Consider the following 21956-nt stretch of genomic DNA (forward strand, 5'->3'; position numbering starts at 1 on the left):
TGGGATCCTTCAAGAAGCTGCTTGATGAGATTTTGGGATCAATAAGCTACTAACAACCAAACGAGCAAGATGGGCCGAATGGCCTCCTCTCGTTTGTAAACTTTCTTATGTTCTTATATTCAAATGCTGCTTCACAGATGCTGAATCAGCGCTCTCCAACCCAAAAAGTTAATTTTCGCTGTCACTTTCACTATTATCCATCTCCTCCAAAACTTCAAAAAGACTGAATCTACTTCTTTTGCGATGCTTTGGAACACTGCTCACCATTTCGTTCGATTTTATAAATTTTACAAATTGAAAAATGATCAGAAAACGGTAAGAAACCTTGATTCTATGTGCGTAACAGGGGAGCATAAGAGGTTAAGTAATCGTCTAATGCTAAAAAAAGAGTGTCTGCCTTTTATGAACCCTGTTTGGCCCAGCAAGATCACAGAAGGCAGGACAGTCTCGAGTTGATGGGCCAGAGTTTTAGCGAATATCTTAAAGTCTACATTAAGGAGGGAAATGGGACGTTACGAACCACAGTCCAAGGGGTCTTTATCCTTTCTTAATAACTATGATATGGATGCTTGATGCAGGGTTGGAGGTAGAGACAAAGATGTAAAGGACTCTGAAAATACAGAGCTCAGCAAAGGGGTAAGTTGAGGGCTAAATTTTTTTATAAAATTCTACGGGAGACCTGTCTGGACCTGGTGCCTTACCACTTTGCATTGACTGAATTGCCTTCTGAATTTCGTGACACAAAAGGGACTGCTCTAAGTCTGCTTTAGAATCAGGATTAATTACAGGAATATTTAAGTGTAACAGGGGAGACCTGTGCTGACTCTTCTGGTGTATTCATAGTGCTGCAGGAAGAGGGAAGCAGCTGTTCAATATCCACCTGTTGGTCATGGCAGTGAAACGGAGGTGGGAAAGGGGGTGTGTGGGCTTTCCCTCTCTCTGAGTGGCTGAGAGGCGGGTCTTGGGGGGATTGCTAGCCCTATAAAATAACATTCTGCTTTTCCCTCAGGTCTGCCCTTTTAAGACGTGAAGAGCATGCGGAAGCTCTGGTCCAGGACCGAGAAAGAAAACCCTGGGAAAGAAATCAGAAAGAAAACAAAAATGTAGTAGTGGTAGCGGGAAAACCTTGGGCACACCACATACGTATTGTTTACAGCAGACTGAGGGAGCGGCGAGTGTAGGACGGAGACCCGGGCCGTGCGTGCAGCGACGTTCTGGCAGCACCTTTTATTTTGTAGATGATTATTGTGTTTTAATTTCCTTTCGGCTTTTGTTTTTGATTATTCTTTTGAGCACTATGAGTGCACCTGCACTTGAACTTTGTACAGCCTGTGGTATTTCTGTGGTACTGTCTACCATTGTTGGTAGGCAGACCATGGTCAACAGCACCCTCTGCAGGCTAAAACATAGCACCCACCTTCAATAAAACTGGGCACCTGTGCAGTGTTTCAAGTTCACCTTTCTGTCTTGTGTCACTGAATTACCCACCACCCTTCTACCCTAAGTTATCAAAAAAAGAGTTAAATAGGAGTGGATCAGAAAGAGATTCAGAAGTGTATAGGGTAGAATAAAATGTCTTAAATTCATTATGTATTCCTGCTGGTCCACTGTGGTTGTGCCAGAATGTGTACAAATCTCTGTAATTAAGTTGGCAGCTGCCAATTGACGCAATTCATGAGCCAGAATTTACTTGCCTTGTCCCCATGTTCATACATGGTATGGCGGGACTTATATAGTAGTTGTTCGGCCTGTTTGGCACACACTTTATAAAGGTCAGGTGTGGGAGCAATAGCATATTGTCTGTCCAAATCTGAGATTAGATCAGATAACTCTGATAGACGCTGTGATTGCTGTTTATTAATTTGAGCAAAACATGAGATGATTTCCCACACAGGTAAGCTTTCAGGGTTTCCCATAATGTGGCATTGAAGATGCCTGGTGTAGTGTTTGTATCTAGAAACAGACGATATAATAAACCAAATTTAACATGTATTGTATATTTATACAAAAATGACTACAAAAGATTTAGAAGCGAGTAGTTTTTCGAGATTTACTATTATACTGTATTTACAAAAGATTTAGAAGTGAGTAGTTTTTCGAGATTTACGATCATACTGTATTTACAGTATAATCGTAAATCTCGAAAAACTACTCACTTCTAAATCTTTTGTAGTCATTTTTGTATTACTTTAGTATAAATACATGTTAATTTGGATTCATATGTTGTTTTTTTCTGACTTTATGTGAACGAAAAGACACACATTTGCCTGTTTTCCCATTGAAAATAGTGATATTTTGAAATATCACTGTCCTGGTCACAAAAGCAAAGTTTGTGGGGAATAATAGCATTTTCTATACTTTTGAGGCATAAGCAATTAGGAAATAACACTTACTACCCAGGAACAAAAATTGTGTTACATAGTGGAATTAATCTTTTATGCAGGACTTTGTCAAAAGCTTTCTGGAAATCTAAATAAACCATGTCATAAGCTTTGCAATTATCCATTATCGATGTTGCATCCTCAAAAAAATTGAGCAGGTTAGTTAGACAAGATCTCCCTTTCCTAAAACCATGTTGACTGTCTCCTAGGATACTGTTATCATATAGGTAATTTTCCATTTTGGATCTTATTCTAGTTTCCAATAGTTTGCATATAATAGAAGTCAGGCTTATTGGTCTGTAGTTACCTGGTTCAGTTTTGTTTCCCTTTTTGTGGATCGGTATTATGTTTGCAATTTTCCAGTCTGTCGGTACCACCCCTGTGTCAAAAGGCTGCTGCATGATCTTGGTTAGCGGTTTGTAAATAACTGCTTTCATTTCTTTGAGTACTGTTGAGAGGATCTCATCCGGCCCTGGGGATTTGTTTATTTTAAGCATTCCTAGTCCCTTTAGCACTTCTGCCTCAGTTATGCTAAAGTTATTTAAAACTGGATAGGAACAGGTTGACATGTGGGCCATGTTGTCTGTATCTTCCTTTGTAAAAACTTTTGAAAAGTAAACATTTAATATTTTGCCATTTGTATGTCTTAGACATTTAGTCTCCTCTTTGAATGTTCTCTTGCTGTTGTAATATTGAAAAAAAACATTTTGGAATGGTTTTAGCCCCCTTAGCAATGTTAATTTCTATTTCACTCTTGGCCTTTCTAACTTCCTTTTTGATTTGCATTTGCAGTTTATGTGTACTTTCTTTTTGGTCCCTTTTAAACCCTCTGTAAAGTGCCTTTTTTCGCTAAATATTTTTTTTAAGTTGATCTATTAACCATTTTGGCAATTTAGTTTTATATTTAGATTCGTCTACTTTAGGATTGTAATTGTTTTGCGCCTCTAATACTACATATTTGAAGAAGAGCCATCCTTTTTCTGTGGATGTTTTCTCTATTTTATTCCAATCTACTTCTGTTAGTCTCTGTTTCATACCTACATAGTTTGCTTTTCTAAAATTGTAAACCTTAGCTTTAGTCATTACTTTTGGGGTTTTAAAAAGCACTTCAAATGAAACCATGTTATGGTCTTAGTTTGCCAGTGGTTCTCTGCCCTCTGTTTTAGTTATTCTTTCTTCATTATTTGAAAAGACTAAATCAAGTCATGCCTCTCTAATAGGTCCCTTGACAAATTGTGTTAGGAAGCAGTCATTTGTCATTTCCACCATTTCAATTTCATCCGTCGTGTTCCTCACCAGTTTTTCCTATTTTATATTGGGGAAGTTGACATCCCCCATTAGTATGGCTTCTCCTTTGCTACATGCATTTCTAATGTCATTGTATAACAGATTATTTTGCTTGCCGTCTGAATCTGGTGGTCTATAGCATGCTCCTATTATTATGCCCTTTGAATTTTTGTTCGTTATTCTGACCCATATTGATTCGGCTTTATTTTCTTTGTTCAGGTTTAACACCTGGGCTTCAAGACTGTTTCTTATGTATAGCGCTACCCCTCCACCTCCTCTGTCCTGCCTGTCTTTCCTATACCGTGTATACCCCAAAAAATATTATATTCATCCCCATCACTCTCAGACAACCAAGTTTCTGTAACACCTATCATATCATAGTTACCTGTTAGTGCAGTAGCTTCAAGTTCTAGAATTTTGTTTCTGATACTTTTAGCATTTAGATAAATACATTTAATGGTTGTCTTACCTGAGTTGTCCTTGTTTTGATGTGGTCTCCCTTCTGTTTTTTTGTTGATTTCTCCCCCCTCTCCTTTCTAGTTTAATGCTTCTGAACCTGCTCAAGGATCTTTTCTCCAAGTAGACTAGTTCCTTTTTTATTTAAGTGCAGTCCGTCCCGTCTATACAGAGTAGTTGTTGTAGAATGTGGTCCAATGATCAAGATAAGTGAAGCCTTCCTGTGTGCACCACATCTTCAGCCTTGCGTTTAGATTAATTATTTCCAGCTGTCCATATGGTCCTTTGCAAGGTGCCGGCAGTATCCCAGAAAATACCACAGTTTTGGTTTTCTCTTTTAATTTCCTTCCTAGCTCTCTGAATTTGTTTTGCAGGGATTTTGGTCTGTCTCTTCCAATGTTGTTTGTACCGATGTGGACGACTACTACCGGGTTGTCTCCTATCCGTTCTAGGAGCCTGTCCACGTTCTCAGTGATGTGCGTGACAGAGGCTCCTGGAAGGCAGCACACTGTTGTAGTAAGGGGGTCCAAACTGAAAACTGAACGTGCTGTGTTTCTCAGTATGGAGTCCCCAACAATCACGACCTCCCTTCTTTTTGCTGTCTGGCCACCACTGTTAATAGGGTCCTGGATGTTGTTCCTTTCTTTCTCTTGATGTTAGTTTTGCTCGTCAAAATTTTGAATTGGCTCAAATTTGTTGCATATTTTGATTTCTGGTAGTAGTGTTTGACAAAGTTTCTTTTTTTTCCTTCTTCTGCCTACCTGAACCCAGCTGTTCTGACCTTCTTTGTTGATCTCCCTGGTGGCTTTTAGTCTGTTATGGGTGGTGCAGACTTTCTTGAATTGTGAGTGTGCCAGCTCCTCAAGATCCTGTTGCTGTATCATTTCTTCCAGCTCCATTTATAGCATACCTACTAGTTTATGGAAGTCCTGGATCATGCAGCACTTTATACACACTTGGTTTAGCTGCTGGGTTTTCTCAGATTTCCCACATCATGCAGGTGTCACAGATTACTGGCTTGAAGACCATGTTAATCTTTTTTTTTTGTAAGTTTAGTTTATCTTCTGCAGCTGTCAACTTGCTTTTAAGCTGTTTCTAACTGCTCTACACTTTTCCACCCCTGTACTTCTCCCACGCTGTCGCTGGGAAGACTGCCTCGTTTATAGCTGTGTTGTTCTGTTGTGCTCTTGGCTCCACCCCTCCCTCTTGTCTCAGAACAGCACTGAATTTGAATCAGCTGCTCCGAGTTTCAGCTTGTTTGTTATTAGAAAAACACACGCAGCTGTTTGACTTTGAGCTGCAGTGTTTTCCCAATTTCCTGTGTTTTCTGATTAAAGCAATTAAAGATGTAATTTCTCCTTACTGCTTCTAAACTGCTCTGCACTTCTCCCACACTGTCGCTTCCACTCCTGTGATGTGTGTGTATGTGTAAAATAATATCAGCCTTTCCAGTGTAATTACTGTTTTAAGTTGCATGAGTTAGTGAAACTATTCTTTCTAGACACCAGCGAAAAATGGCTGCTTCAAGAAATATTTTTTCCTAGCTGCTGTTTTCCATAGTAATAGCTCTCCCCAGTGGTATAAAATGTGTCAATTCAGGGCAAAACTGGTATGTCACGTTTAAGCGTTTTATGCAAAATCCAACACGGCTGCCACACCATGTGACCGATCCATTTTTCCTTAAGTAGAATCAATCATGGACATGAGTGCACTATGTACAAAATTTTTCACAGCTGTACTAGTTACCGCTCATGAGAAGACGACTTTTGAATATTGTCCAAAATTTTCAGTAATTTTCCAAAATGGTTGCCTCACCATGTGACAATAGGCCGCCATATTGTCCATGGCACAACGTCCCATAGTCCTCTACCTTTGCGCCAAATTTCTTGAGGTTTGGTGCAGCCGTTTAAAAGTTATAGGCAGTTCTATAGTCAGTTGCTTGCAGATGATGTCATTCAGCATGGCCACCACGATTTTCACAGCAGCAACTTCCCTTGAACAAGCGTAACAGATGACCATACTGAGATGTTTTATTCCAATTTTTGTTTAAATTGGATAAGCAGCTTCAGAGAAGTTGTTTGAATTTTGATGATTTATATTTTTATGGTCATTTTATGACATTCATCAACATGGTTCCCAGACCACAGAACCAATCAGCTTCATATTAACAACAGTTAATGAGGGCCTATCCCTCAACATGTATAGAATTTTCAGAACTCTGCAGTAAGTAGTTTTCAATACACAGACGTTTTATCAAATTCCGCAAAATCCAATATGGATGCTGAATTATGTGACTTACGCAAATTTGCCAAATATCTCAGATTATTGCCCTTAAGCATCTACCAGCATACCAACTTTCGTGAGTTTTTGAGCAATTTTTGAAATAATAATAAAACTAACAAAAACAATAGTCTTTCCCAGCCTTCGGTTTGGAAGCCTAATAATAATAATGAACACAGCAATAACAATAGGCTTCCCCAGCCTTTGGCTTGGAAGCCTAAATAAATTACCAACAGTCAGTTAGGCATCAGATGCATGTAGTTATAGTTTGGCCTCTGTCCACCTCGTGAGGATAAACATTTTAAAAAAGAAACGTATATAACTGACAGGGAAGGTAATTCCTCGTGCCAAGTTATCAGGGAGAATTGCAAGAGACTCTTTATATAGCACGGACAATTTACGTGTTTTCAATGTATTGGCGAAGCAAAAGTAAATCGGTCAAAAGCACCATTTCACTTTTAATTTGTAGTTCCCAACACTTAGGTGAAATGTAAAAAAAAAAAGGTCGCCAAAGGAAGGTAAAAATGACCTTTTTCTCCAATTTTTTGGCTGATTTTTGCAGACCCCAGGCATATTATCCACGCACATGTACATTACAGAACATCAGCGTTTAATGACAATTAACTTGTTTTCTCAACATGGAAATATACTAGGAAAATGCACTTATTGTGATGTCTATATCATTTATATTAAATGATTTATTTCTGTTTTAAAATGGAACACTTGCCTGCAAAATTATATCTTGCATGTGTGGTGGGATTTGAAACAATAACCTTTAGTTTGCAAGTGTGTTGTGTTAACTGTCAATGGGGGTCAAGGTTTCCTCAATTGTTTCCACTACTAACTTGGCTTGTGTTTTTGATATCTCCACTTAAATGGCTGGGCACTTTTGATAACTTGGCGTTTATTCACATTTCCAATGTGTTTTTGTTTTAGATTAAAAATAACAAGTAAAAAAAAAAAAAAAAAATTCAGATGCTAGTACATTAGTTAGTCTTGTCTCCGTCTACCCTACCATGCACAGACCCAGAGAAACAAAAAAACATTCAAAGTTTAAAAAAAAAAAAAAAAGAAAAAAAAAGATAAAGTTTGAAAAACTAACTAAATATATAAATAACAAGACAGCTAAGCTAGACCAAGTAATTACCTTTCAAATGAGCTGTAGATCAGCACTTCTGGATTTGCAGAACCGGAGACATGTTTGAAATGGATGAGTGTTTATATGAATCTGCTAAAATGGAAGAGTCTGTGACGCATTCTTCTAATTATAATATTATACTTCCCACCCATCCTAGCCCAAAACTAATTACATGGAGACTTGGCCCGTAGTCATGGCTATGACCCACGCAAAGAGAGATATGAAAGGTCTTCGACACTATCCGATCGATTTTAAAGTGCTCCGGCAGCAAAGGGTTAATGAAAAAAATGTATACCTGACAAAAATAATTCAGTACTCAAAGGGTTAATACGGCTTTCAGACATTTATGATAATTCTTAACCAGTGTGTTACATTTTGTTGGTGAAATCTGGGTCCACTCTGTCATGCATATTTTCTTCAGCTCAGACACATTGGATACACAATGGCTTGCATGAATGTCTTCAGTCCCTAAACTGTAAAAACACACCCATATCATGATCAAACCACCTCCATGTTTAACCCTTTGCGTTCCTATGTTGGACCAGGTCCGACATCACAATTTTTCCTTTCCTGTCCGACATCAAAAAGACATCAAGCACAGGTTCCTAGTCGTTTTTTCTCTCTGGAAAAAGCCAAGAACAGCTTTCAATGGCCGAGTGAGGCCAGCTGACATCGTTCCTCACTATGCATTCTGCTTGACCCAGTTCAATTCGGGTTCCATCCTCGTCTGTAACTGACTCCCCCCACTCTGCCTTTGACACTGTCGATTGTGTTATTCTCCTCTCCTCTCTGACCTAGGGATTTCAGACACTGCTTTTGCCTGGTTTTCCTCCTATCTCTAATTGTTTGTTCCAGGTTTACTGGTGTTGCCCCCTCTCTGCAGGTGTACCCCAAGGATCAGTCCTGGTGTCCCCTGTTTTCACTTCACCCCCTCGCTAGGTAGACATATCCTCTTTTGGCTTCTCCTGCTCTTATGCTGACAATGCCCAGATCTTCCTCTCCTTTCCCTTTGACTCCCTCATCTCCTGTCTCCTAGCTATCTCAATTAGGACTCATTCATCACCTCAAACTCTCTAAATCTGATCTCTACTTTCCTTCCTCCTCTCCCTCATCTGACTTCTCCATCTCAGTCTCCCTTTACTTTCACAGAACAGTTGAACTCATCACTGGTAATGCTTTCAGAATATGGTGCCCTATATTAGCCACTGAGAAAAACTAAAGGTTTTATGCATTTCAAGAAGTTTAAACCAACAGTTGGTTATACCAATTTATTTTGCTGTCAGCCTGTCAACAAAAACAATATAGCGATGTAAAACCAGAATGGTCAAAAGTACAGTCTTTAGGTTGTAAGGGTAGAATGTCTGAAAGCTATTTTGCTATACTGCAAAAACAAATTAACAGGTAGTAAAAAGCTACATTGTGTTATTTTATTATTATCAATAAATGTAACCTTCTCAGTCAAATGGCTTCAATATTAAAAAGCTAATGCAAAAACATTTAGGTACAGAGCAGAATTACGAAGTGACCTACTAACTTTATAAACATTGTATTCTGTACAAAAGTAATTACAAAAACAATAATCTCTCTTACATGTTCAAATATAAATGGTGAATATTCCCAAGGAATTTAACCATGCAGATTTCTGCCAATGCACATTAGGCTCTCAGTTACAAAAAAATAACAATCATGAACCCAGCAATTTTTAAAAAAAAGGTCACAATGTCAGGATGTGGCATCTCTGTTTAAATGCTCTTTGCCCCGCTGGATTCTGGGAGCTGCCTTTTCATCCTCTTTCCTTGCTGCTGAATCCTCTCCTCCTTCTTCAGCAGGTAAGCTGCCATGTTGTCAAAGACTGACTTATACAGGTTGTGGTAGCGGCTCTCTGCGTCAAGAGACACTGGGGTGGGGGAGGAGGAGGAGGGCAAAGAAATATTAAGCTTGTTGGTAGTTGTTAAGCATGTCAATGGACTCCTTGTGACATTTGTTTATCCAAACTCTACCATATTATTATTTGCAGAACGGGATTTTGAATCCAAATTAAAGTGAGCGACAGAGAATCTGATTCTCATAAAAATACCAAAAAAGTTACACAAGTATGCAACAATATTTAATTAGGAGACAGAAAAAACAAAAAACATCTATTAACCAAAATAAGCAGTTAAATACACTAATTACCTTGGAACATGTCCCAGTGGTTACAAAGAATGTTCACTGTTGTCTTAAGCTTTGGGTCTTCAATTGCACACTAAGCAAAAAAAAAAAAACAATGAAAAATCAGGAAGAAAAAGTGACAATTAATTTAGTTTCCAAGGTGTTAGGATGTCATTCCTATTGGTTTCACAACTTGTCTGGTCTTTCATGACTCGTCTACTGGAAGGTTGTGACACATGTACAGATTAATTGTGCCAGAAGTATCCCCCTCTCCCAAAACAAAATATATTATGTAATGTTTCAAAGCAGTATCCTTGTTGCATATTACTTTGTCAATGGGCATAGAAATATACAGTATTAGGCAATTCACTTGGAAGAGGATTGTTTCGAACTACTGAGACAAGCATTTTACTGGCAACATATACAGAGCATCAAAAGAAACATCACTTATTTGGATAAAATTCACTAGATGTGATCAAAAAATGACAAACTGTTTCAGAGCAGGTGCAGTGACTTTTTATTGTGCTGATTATCAACTGACGAAGCTGCAAAACAATCTGTCGATATTGGACAGGTGTTGTGACTCTTGGTTGTGACTCAGACGTGGCACATTGTTTTTTTTTTCCCTGCGATTTTCTTTATTCAAGCTTGCAATTCAACAGCTGAAATCACTCCATATCCAGTGTCCAATCGTCTCATCAGGTGATTAAGTGCATATTCTTCAGTCAGTCACTCAAGCGTGTCACGGTCAAGGATGAATGATCGAGTGATTAAAAAGAAACCAAAAACATTTAGTCAATGTCCATCGTTTATATAGCTTATTTTTTTCGAAAATAAGTGTTATAATAGTGATAAGTTTCTTTTGATGCTCGAATTATATATATATATATATATATATATATATATATATATATATATATATATATATATATATATATATATATATATATATATATATATATATATATATATATAAAAATACATATATACACATATACTTTTCACTGAAAATGTGTGTGATGAAACAGTGTATATGTGTATACATATATTATAATACATAATATCTCATCATATTTATATATTATATATATATATTATATATACACATATATACTATATATACACATATACACACACACACACACACACACACACACACACACATATGTATACACACACACACAGTGTACAAAATTGAAGGGATTTGAAAGAAAAGGTTTTTAAAAAAATGTACACAAAAAGTTTAAAAGATCTTTTATTTTTAGGACGTTTCGGGCAAAAGCCCTTCTTCAGCTGTTTAAAGAGAGAAGTAAACTGTGAATTTCACAATTTAAAAGCCGGACTGTCCAAATTCAGTAAAGTTGGTATAAATCAATAAAGATTTTCTGTTTGTGAACTAAAATTTGAATAGGCTTAATATTTCGGTTTGTACGATAGACAAATAAATTGCATTGTTGTAATAACACTTAATAGCACCATGAAATTAATATAATAAAATAGTTATCAGAATTCAATAAAGAGTTTGTCTGTGTGAACTTCAGTAGCGTTTTTTTAGGCGTCTTGTGCGTACACGCATATGTTGACAGATACTTTATTAAAAAGCTTTTTCGATGTGTCTGACACTTCATTTTTTTTTTTATTTAATGATGAACTAAACCACATTATTTCATGTAATATAATCACGCAGTATAAATTACTACGTCCTTTATTTAATGACATGGTGAACTCACACACTGAGTTTACCAAAAAAGTGTGTGACTCAGGTTTTTTTTTAGCAGGCAAAACGACCATCGGTAAACATTTGTACTATACATTTTAAAACACTGGAAAAAACATGTAAAAAAAAAAAATGTTTTATATTTTTTCAAAACGCAGGTGCTTGTCAAGTAATGGTCCACGAACAGTTCATTACCAGGTCTAAAAACTAGGTTAATGTCGTGATTATGAATGAAAAACCAGAAGTGTCAACAATATCAACGTAAATTTTGGTAACAGTTGTTTAATATTTCTTATTTACGTATTAATCACAGACACGATGATTAGTACAAAATTACACGTTAATTGCAAAGTAGCAGTATGTCTATATTAACTTTTTTTTTTTTTTTTTTATGTTAAGATTTTTCCTACCAGTTACGAAAAAGTCTTGCTAGATTTTGGAGGTCATACAGGCACACAGTGACACGTGTTGGTTTTTCATCTCAATGAATCAATCTGCAACTAAGCACTGGCTTTTTTATTTATTTTTTTGTCAACGCAAGTCGCTATCGTGAAAAAAGTAATGGAGAAAAAAAATCAGGTTTGCATTAACTTCCTCTCACTAGTTCTAATATGAAAAGTAAAATAAGAAAAGTTTCATACCCACCCCTGTCGTCGACTCGTTGGTGTAATACTGTGCTTTGTAAGTGTCGTTTATGTATCCGTTTTGCAACTCGAGAAGTTTTTCTAAGTGTCGTTTATATGTCTGTTTGTTTAGAGTTTAAGCCTACTAGTTCTATGTCTGGGGAATTAGTAGATCGAGCCCAGGGAATAAGCTGATCGGATACATTAACCTCACAATAAATCATTTAAGATTAACTTTGTAAGTGTCGTTTATATGTCTGTTTGTTTAACAAACACTACAGCAACTCTATGTTTTTGTTAAATATTTAACTTGTAAGCAGTACTGTAAGGATAGGTATGCGAGCAATTATCAAAAAGTTAAACCATGATTTTCAGTCATTGACAAATTTGAGCTCCATCCTGCAGTTAGTAATTTAGGCCATGATGCACAGCAATCACTGATGCACTTTTATTATTATTTATTATGCGCTTTGTTTTTTCATTTATTTTTACAGACAGTAAAACCCAGGTACACAGGCAACATGACATAACACCTGCTCCTGTTCAAACAAAAAAGGAAATGCGTTTACTAATTTAGCTATCTTTTTTTTTTTTTAAATTAGGATGTTAACGTTTCGTCTTTGATAGTTAACGCGAGGCCTACTGAGAAAATAGACCTTGCAATACTACAATAATACTGTATGATTGTATGTCATTAGAATATATTACTAAAACATTTTAATTTCGATTAAAGATTGTCAACATTAACGTGCAAAAGCTTTTAATATACAGTAAAGAAATCTTTGTGATTACACATCAACTACATCTGATTAACAACAACATTTTTACAGGCAGAAAAAAGCTGACAAGTGTTTAACACTAGGCCTAGTATAAAGTTACTGTATAACTGAAAACTCTGCATCACACATTATTTTACATACCGAAATTAAATAAATAAAAAAAGAAAGTGGTGTGTGAACACATTACCATACGATCTGGCAAATAAAATGACCAGATAGAAAATGTTGATTCATGTAGTTAACCTCCCCTTTAATCAAACTGCTTCTTTTTTTTTTCTGCCTTACTGCGCTTGTGCGATCCACTTTTTCCCCCGGTCTACTCATTCCCTACGACACCAGGTCTTTGGAGAATTATAGTTTCTGAATGTTTTTGATGGTGTAGATTCCTGACAGTTGCAATATGTACTAGAAAAAGTGATTTATGCAATCAGGTTACCAAAAAACAGACATATTTTAAAAGGTTGGCCTGTTGAGGCATCCGTTCAGAATTACAAAAAAACTAAAATCAGTATTTTGTAGTTCCTGCCCATGATGGTAAGCCTATACACCAACTGTTTTGCCAAACCCTGCATGTACAATCATACATAAAATCTTTCATAATGAACAAGCTTGACAATTTTCTCATCCATTCAGTTGTATAGTTCTAAAATACTGTAGACATAATGTTTGGTAAACATTTGTATACAAATAAAAAGGAAAAAGGGTATTACATAAACATCAAAAGAAAGACATCCAAGTGTAGCTAGTTTTACTTTTTTGATATAGAAGGAGTACTTCAAGAAAACCAATTGTCTTTATAAATTAGTCTATTTCTCAATTTACCTGCCAGTGACCTTCTCTGAGTTTGTACAGAGTAGCTGTTGACACTTCACTCTGTTGAAGGACCCACAGTCCTGCAGACTCGTCAAAGGCAACATCCCAGGAACAGTGTGCTAATCGGACCGTCTCTTTGAACTCCAGCCTCTGAGTCTCTGTGTCGATTTGGAACAGGTGTACTGCAGGAAAGCTGAATTACAAAGAGTTTAATTCACCAGTTTCTCATTTGTATACATGTTACCTATTCAACAACATAATAATAAACAGGATCAGGCCTTTGCTATATAAATGTCGTGGTGCAGCAATGCAAAAATGTTGCAGCTTTGCAATCTATTTTTTCTGACATTAAATCAGCTCAGCTTCAGTCCTGTCACCCGGTGATAATAGGAGCAGAAAATGCGTTAAACAAGCAGGATGCGCTGAAGCCAGTCATGCGTATTTTCAGAGCGCTGCTAAAAGGCAAATGGTTTGGAGTTCTGCTCCTATGCCAATGATTGTTCATGCTTATTCAAAAACGGGAGGAGTTACAGTTATTGAACCAAAATCAACATAGAAGGTTGTCCAGTAAGAATCTCAAATGATCTGGAGCATACTTATAATAATGTAAATATGTATTTATACTTCCTGAAGCAGCACTTGTACACTATAATGATTCACTACCTGTACCAAACTATTATGCAGTCTTGTTAAATTTGTATTTCTTAATACTGCATATGCATAAAAGGTGGACAAAATTAAAACTCAGAGCGTTGACTTTAATAAAGCACTGAAGTCCAACAATAATTGAAAGCACAACAGTATATATAATCTTAAAATGGATGTGGCACAGACCTTGCTATGTAACCAGGGTGAGGAAAATGGAAGTCATACTGTATATGTTACACACATTTGTCATAAGTTGTGTTCTATGAAAATACAATACGTCCCTGAGAAGGTTACACCCTCGCTGCGAGGAAGGGCAATTGTGCCCCCGGGATGCAGCGGGGGTCTCCACCGGTTGGATAAGTGGAAAGAGGAAGGCACAGGCTGGGCTCTCCGATGTGGAGGAAGGAGATGACAGACAGGCCGGCCTGCCGTCGACCAGCAGTGTGCACGTAAGTGCAAAAAGACAGTCCGTCACCACCACCATGGAGCCGGTTTCAGTAGCAGTCACTGAGGGGGCAAAGGAGGGGTCCCCGGAACAACTGCCTCAGCTCACCCCTTCTAGTGCTGACAAGGATCCTGAACCCTGTGTCGCCATGGCGGGCGCTTGAAGAAACACTCATTGAGGCAGTTGAGGGTTCCACTGAGAACGTGAAGCCTGTGTCAGTGACCGTCGCTAATAAAAAAGAGGGAGACGGAAGAACATGAACGGGCAGAAGGAGGTGGTGCCCTGCAGGTAGATCCCCCCCCTTCCCTGCAAAGACTGGGGATGGGACTGAGACTGTGGCTCAGTCTTTTAAAGCGGGGCCTTCAGAGGGGCCCATCTGGGTCGGCAGTACTTGCCCCAAACCATGTCCGCACCTTCTATAAAAAATCGAGGGTGCAGATGGTCAGGTGTCTTTCAGCCACCTCACTGAAGCATCTTGTGGGGTGGCGACACTCTTCTGGAAGAGGTTCATGTGTATGACGTCACGTCAGGCCAACTTTTGCACCACTGGATCTGGGACGGGGACGCTACTATTCACCTGTTGAATGTGTCCACTCAGTCCTTGGGTCCTTGTTTTTCGATAACAAGTTGAAACTCGGAGCAGCTGATTCAAATTCAGTGCCGTTCTGAGAAACTGGCGAGGGGAGGAGCCAACAGCACAGCAGAACAACGCAGTTAAAAGAGGCAGTCTTCCCAGCGACAGCGAGTGGGAGAAGTACAGGCGTGGAAAAGTGCAGAGCAGTTTAGAAGCAGTATGAAAGCAGGTTGACAGCTGCAGAAGAAACTAAACTTCAAAAAAAAAAAAACCCTCAACATGATCTTCAAGCCAATAATCTGTGACACCTGCTTGATGTGGGAAATCCGAGACAACCAAATGTGCGTAAAGTGCTGCGCGATCCAGGACTTGCATAAACTAGCAAGTATGCTAGAAATGGAGCTGGAAGAAGTGCGACAGCAACAGGATCTTGAGGAACTGGCACACCCACAATTCATGGAAGTCTGCACCACCCCTAACAGACTGAAAGCCACCAGGGAGATATAAGGTCAGAACAGCTGGGTTCAGGTAGGCAGAAGCAGGGAAAAAAAAGAAACTTCGTCAAACACAACCACCAGAAATCAAAACCACCAACAGATGAGTCACTTTAGAATTTTGATGAGCAGAACCAACAACAAGAGAATGAAAGGAACAACATCCAGGACCCTACTGACAGTGGTGACCAGATAGCAAAAAGGGAGGTCATGATTATCAATTCGCAGTTTGGACCCCCTTACTACAACAGTGTGCTGCCTTCCGGGAGCCTCGGTCAAGCACATCCCTGAGAACGTGGACAGGCTGCTGGAACGAACAGGAGACGACCCGGTAGTAGTCGTCCACATCGGTACAAACAACATTGGAAGAGACAGACCAAAATCCCTGCAAAACAAATTCAGAGAGCTAGGAAGGAAATTAAAAGAGAAAACCAAAACTGTGGTATTTTCTGGTATACTACCGGCACCTTGCAAAGGACCATATGGACAGCTGGAAATAATTAATCAAAACGCATGGCTGAAGATGTGGTGCACACGGGAAGGCTTCACCTATCTTGATCATTGGACCACATTCTACAACGAGGACTATCTGTATAGACGGGACAGACTGCACTTAAATAAAAAGGGAACCAGTCTACTTGGAGAAAAGATCCTCGAGCAGGTTCAGAAGCATTTAAACTAGAAAGGAAGGGGGAAGAAATCAACAAAAAAACAGAAGGGAGACTGCATCAAAACAAGGACAACAACTCAGGTAAGACAACCATTAAATGTATTTATCTAAATGCTAGAAGTATCAGAAATAAAATTCTAGAACTTGAAGCTACTGCACTAACAAGTAACTATGATGTGATAGGTGTTACTGAAACTTGGTTGTCTGAGAGTGATGGGGACGAATATAATATTTGTGGGTATACACTGTATAGGAAAGACAGGCAGGACAGAGGAAGAGGAGGGGTAGCGCTATACATAAGAAACAGTCTTGAAGCCCAGGGGTTAAACCTGGACAAAGAAAATAAAACCGAATCAATATGGGTCAGAATAACGGACAACAATTCAAAGGGCATAATAATAGGAGCGTGCTATAGACCGCCAGATTCAGACGGTGAGCAAAATAATCTGTTATACAATGACATTAGAAATGCGTGTAGCAAAGGAGAAGCCATACTAATGGGGGATGTCAACTTCCCCCATATAAAATGGGAAAACCCGGTGAGTAGCACAAAGGATGAAATAGAAATGGCGGAAATGACAAATGACTGCTTCCTAACACAATTTGTCAAGGCACCGACTAGAGGGGAGGCATGCCTTGATTTAGTCTATTCAAATAACGAAGATAGAATAACTAAAACAGAGGTCAGAGAACCACTGGCAAACCCAGACCACAACATGGTCTCATTTGAAGTGTTTTTTAAAACCCCAAAAGTAAAGACTAAAGCTAAGGTTTACAATTTTAGAAAAGCAAACTATGAAGGTATGAAACAGAGGCTAACAGAAGTAGGTTGGAGTAAAACAGAGAAAATACCCACAGAAAAAGGATGGTGGTTCTTCAAAAATGTAGTACTAGAGGCTGTAATAAAAAAAAAGTGTTTTAGAAAGTTCTAGAAATGAGTTCGAGTTCATCTTTGCCCTTGCCCTATAATAACCCCATATCTTATATAACTTGTTTTTGTCACGTTTATATAACTTGTTTTGGTTAGAATGTTCTAGGGAAAGGAATAGTTTATTCAGAGGGCCGAGCCTCGAGGGAGTGATCTGGCCAATTACTCTCTCGCATGCAAAAGCCTAACTTGGTAAGTTATAAAGGACGGGGTTCTCCTCTGCTCTGATGAGAGTCAGCAGTGAGGATTAGCGTGCAGTCCTGCTCGGTAATTTCTTGAAGACAGCTGCTTTCTCTTACCAGGGTCGAAGGGCTCTCCCGATCCGCTTGGAAGGGTAAGAATTAGTTCAGTTGCGTCTCATGGATTGTATTGATCTGTGATTAATATAATCTTTGTATGTAACCTTGTTGGGTTGTGTCCCGTTAGGGATATCGTTGTTCGCAGTATAGCATCTGTGTATGTAACTGCGTGTGTGTGTGAAATAATAAAGGACCTTTTAAAATTACTCTGTGAAGTAATTGCCTTATTTACTTCCACATCAACTTCCTTTTAAATTTAAAGTAATTAAATTTCACACAACAGAGGCACAAAACAATTCCATCCCTAAAGTAGACAAATCTAAATGTAAAACTAAATTGCCAAAATGGTTTAATAGAGCAATTAAAAAAATATTCAGCGAAAAAAGGCACTTTACAGAGCATTAAAAAAGGACCAAAAAGAAACTACACAGAAAGTACACAGAACTGCAAACGCAAGTCAAAAAGGAAGTTAGAAAGGCCAAGAGAGAAATAGAAATGAACATTGCTAAGGGGGCTAAAACCAATTGAAAAATGTTTTTCCAATATTACAACAGCAAGAGAACATTCAAAGAGGAGGTTAAATGTTTAAGAGATACAAATGGCAAAATCGTAGATGAAGAAAAAAAATAGCAAATATATTAAATGATTACTTTTCACAAGATTTTACAAAAGAAAATACGGACATGCCCAACATGTCATCCAGTTCCTATCCAGTTTTAAATAACTTTAGCATAACTGAGGCAGAAGTGTTAAAGGGACTAGGAGCTCTTAAAATAAACAATTGGAAAATTGCAAACGTAATACCGATCCACAAAAAGGGAAACAAAACTGAACCAGGTAACTACAGACCAGTAAGCCTGACTTCTATTATATGCAAACTTATGGAAACTATAATAAGATCCAAAATGGAAAATTACCTATATGGTAACAGGGTCCTGGGAGACAGTCACCATGGTTTTAGGAAAGGGAGATCGTGCCTAACTAACTTGCTTGATTTTTTTGAGGATGCAACATCGATAATGGATAATTGCAAAGCATATGACATGGTTTATTTAGATTTCCAGAAAGCTTTTGACAAAGTCCCGCACAAAAGATTAATTCTCAAACTGAACGCAGTTGGGATTCAAGGAAACACATGTACATGGATTAGGGAGTGGTTAACATGTAGAAAACAGAAAGTACTGATTAGAGGAAAAACCTCAGAATGGAGTGTGGTAACCAGTGGTGTACCACAGGGATCAGTATTAGGTCCTCTGCTATTCCTAATCTACATTAATGATTTAGATTCTGGTATAGTAAGCAAACTTATTAAATTTGCAGACGACACAAAAGTAGGAGGAGTGACAAACACTGTTGCAGCAGCAAAGGTCATTTAAAATGATCTAGACAAGATTCAGAACTGGGCAGACACATGGCAAATGACATTTAATAGAGAAAAGTGTAAGGTACTGCACGCAGGAAATAAAAATGTATATTATAAATATCATATGGGAGATACTGCAGTTGGAGAAGGAATCCATGAAAAAGACCTAGGAGTTTTTGTTGACTAGACAATGTGGGGAAGCTATAAAAAAGGCTAACAAGATACTCGGATACATTGTGAAAAGTGTTGAATTTAAATCAAGGGAAGTAATGTTAAAACTGTACAATGCACTAGTAAGACCTCATCTTGAATATTGTGTTCAGTTCTGGTCACCTCGCTATAAAAAAGATATTGCTGCTCTAGAAAGAGTGCAAAGAAGAGCGACCAGAATTATTCCGGGCTTAAAAGGCATGTCATATGTAGACAGGTTAAAAGAATTGAATCTGTTCAGTCTTGAACAAAGACGACTACGCTGTGACCTAATTCAAGCATTCAAAATTCTAAAAGGTATTGACAATGTCGACCCAAGGGACTTTTTCAGCCTGAAAAAAGAAACAAGGACCAGGGGTCACAAATGGAGATTAGATGAAGGGACATTCAAAACAGAAAATAGGAGGCACTTTTTTACACAGAGAATCTTGAGGGTCTGGAATCAACTCCCCAGTAATGTTGTTGAAGCCGACACCCTGGGATCCTTCAAGAAGCTGCTTGATGAGATTCTGGGATCAATAAGCTACTAACAACCAAACGAGCAAGATGGGCCGAATGGCTTCCTCTCGTTTGTAAACTATGTTCTTATGAGAGTCCAGTTTTACTGTTGGATGTTGACCTACATGAGTAACATCAGCACCCGACAAGTGCGTAGTCCTAGATTTCAACTGCACCCTCGAGGCCACGGACAGGATGGGGCAAGAACAATGCAGCCTGTTGTAAGCAGCTCTGAAGGGAGCCAACTTCTCAGCTATCTCGGGTCAAATCTGGACGCCCTTGCCTTCACCTTCACACAGGTGTTTCAGTCCTGGATCGACAGGTTCTAAGTTTCGCAAAACCACAGTCATTGCATTTGCTCTTCCGTCAAGGCCAGCGCCGTTCACGGACCACAATCTAAGAAGGAAGACCACAAAAACATCACCTGCCTTGTGGCAGATGATTGCTCCCTTCTGATGGATCCGGAGAGCGTGAACGAGAGTGCCAGGGTCTTCTACCCTGCCCTCTTCTCTCCGTATCCCGTCGGCGTGTGCAGGGTTCTTTAGGACGGGCTTCCCACGGTCAGCTGGGGTGTCAGGGACGAGTTTGAGGGCCAACTGACCCTGGCCAAGCTGACACCCTCCATCTAATGCCTTACAACAGGTAGCTGGGCATCGATGGGCTGACCGTGGAGTTCAAGATGTTTTGGGACTTGCTGAGGCCTGCCTTTGCGTTGGTCCTGGCGCAAGCCTATGAGACCAGTTAGATGCCCCTTTATACGAGAAGGGCAGTGATTATTTTGCTGCCCAAGAAACAGGATCTCTGCTGCCTCAAAAACTGGCACCCGGTCTCGCTGCTGTGTACTACAAAATCATGGCCAAAGTGGCTGAAGCTCAAGTCTGTGCTGGCAGACGTGATCCACCCTGACTAGTCCTACACAGTCCCAAACTGGATGATATTTGACAACATCTTCCTGATTCGGGACCTGCTGCACTTCAGCAGCAGGACTGACTGGTCGGTCACCTTCCTGTCTCTGGAAGGACAAGGCGTTTGATAGGGTAGATCACGAGTACCTGTTCGGAACCCTGCAAGCATTCAGATTCGTGCTACAGTTTGGTCGGCCTCTTCCCAGTGTTGTACATCTCTGCCGAGTGCCTTCTGAAGGTAAATTGATCCCTAACTGCACCCCTCGCATTCAGGAGAGGAGTACGCCAGGGATGCCCTCTGTCCGGTCAACTACACTAACAGTGCATCAAGCCCTTCCTTTGCCTCCTTCGCAGGAGGCTCACGGATATGACGCTAAGGATAGTCCTGTCTGCCTATGCTGACGACATGCTCCTTGTGGCCTCCGATCCTGTTACTCTGCCGCGTCCTCTGCCAGGATCAAGTGGAACAAATGCTCCAGGTTACTAGTAGGTCCCTGGCAGGTGGACTTCCTTCCTGTCACACTCCAGCAGTTCCAGTAGAGCGTAGACAGCTACAAATACCTGGGAGTCCACCTGAGCCCAGCGGAGACCTCGATCACAGCCAACTGGGTGGAGCTGGAGGACAAGGTTGCTGCGTGACTGAAGTCGTGGTCGGGTCTGCTGAAGTTGCTTTCCTTCAAGGGAAGGGCTCTGGTCATCAACCAGCTGGTCGCATTGATGCTCTGGCATTGACTCACTACCATGAGCAAGCCCCCTGAGTTTGTTGCCAGGGCCCAGGGGAAGCTGACAGACTACTTCCGGGCCTGAAAGTAGACATACATTATTTGTGTGTGTGTGTGTGTGTGTGTGTGTGTGTATATATATATATATATATATATATATATATATATATATATATATATATATATATATATATATATATATATATACACACATACACACACACACAAAGCCTATAGAAAGCGTACACCCACTTTCAAAATGTTCACCTTTTGTTGAATTATATCCAAAATGCATTAAACTTGCATTTTTTTTCCTCATTTATCTACACATCCTACCCCACAACTTCCAAGTGAAAAAAATACTCCAGAAATTTGCAGAAAAGTAATTAAAAATAAAAACTGAAATAGCTACATTAAACAAGTGTCCACCCCCCTTGTAATAGCAATCCTAAATTAGCTTAGGTGCAACCAATTGTTTTCAAAATCACACACCAAGTTAAGTGACATCCTCTAGTTCCTCTAGGGATGGGTATTGGAGCACGGTCAAGACTATTATTAAGTGGAAGGTGTATGGC

At 39.2% G+C, this 21956-nt stretch overlaps 1 protein-coding gene across 1 annotated transcript in view; it reads right to left on the minus strand.

Annotated features, from left to right (window-relative positions):
- Nucleotides 1-8269: 8269 nt before the first annotated feature.
- Nucleotides 8270-21956, minus strand: part of wdr4 (WD repeat domain 4) — a 75095-nt gene continuing 61408 nt past the window's right edge. The window contains exons 9-11 of the mRNA XM_041258760.1: nucleotides 13635-13818; nucleotides 9718-9787; nucleotides 8270-9439 (exon numbers count right to left, since the gene is read on the minus strand). Of these exons, the coding sequence (XP_041114694.1) occupies nucleotides 9285-9439; nucleotides 9718-9787; nucleotides 13635-13818 (409 nt within the window). The 3' untranslated portion in view covers nucleotides 8270-9284. The remainder of the gene's footprint in view (nucleotides 9440-9717; nucleotides 9788-13634; nucleotides 13819-21956) is intronic.

Source organism: Polyodon spathula, chromosome 9, assembly GCF_017654505.1.
Source record: "Polyodon spathula isolate WHYD16114869_AA chromosome 9, ASM1765450v1, whole genome shotgun sequence".
Lineage (NCBI taxonomy): Eukaryota > Metazoa > Chordata > Actinopteri > Acipenseriformes > Polyodontidae > Polyodon > Polyodon spathula.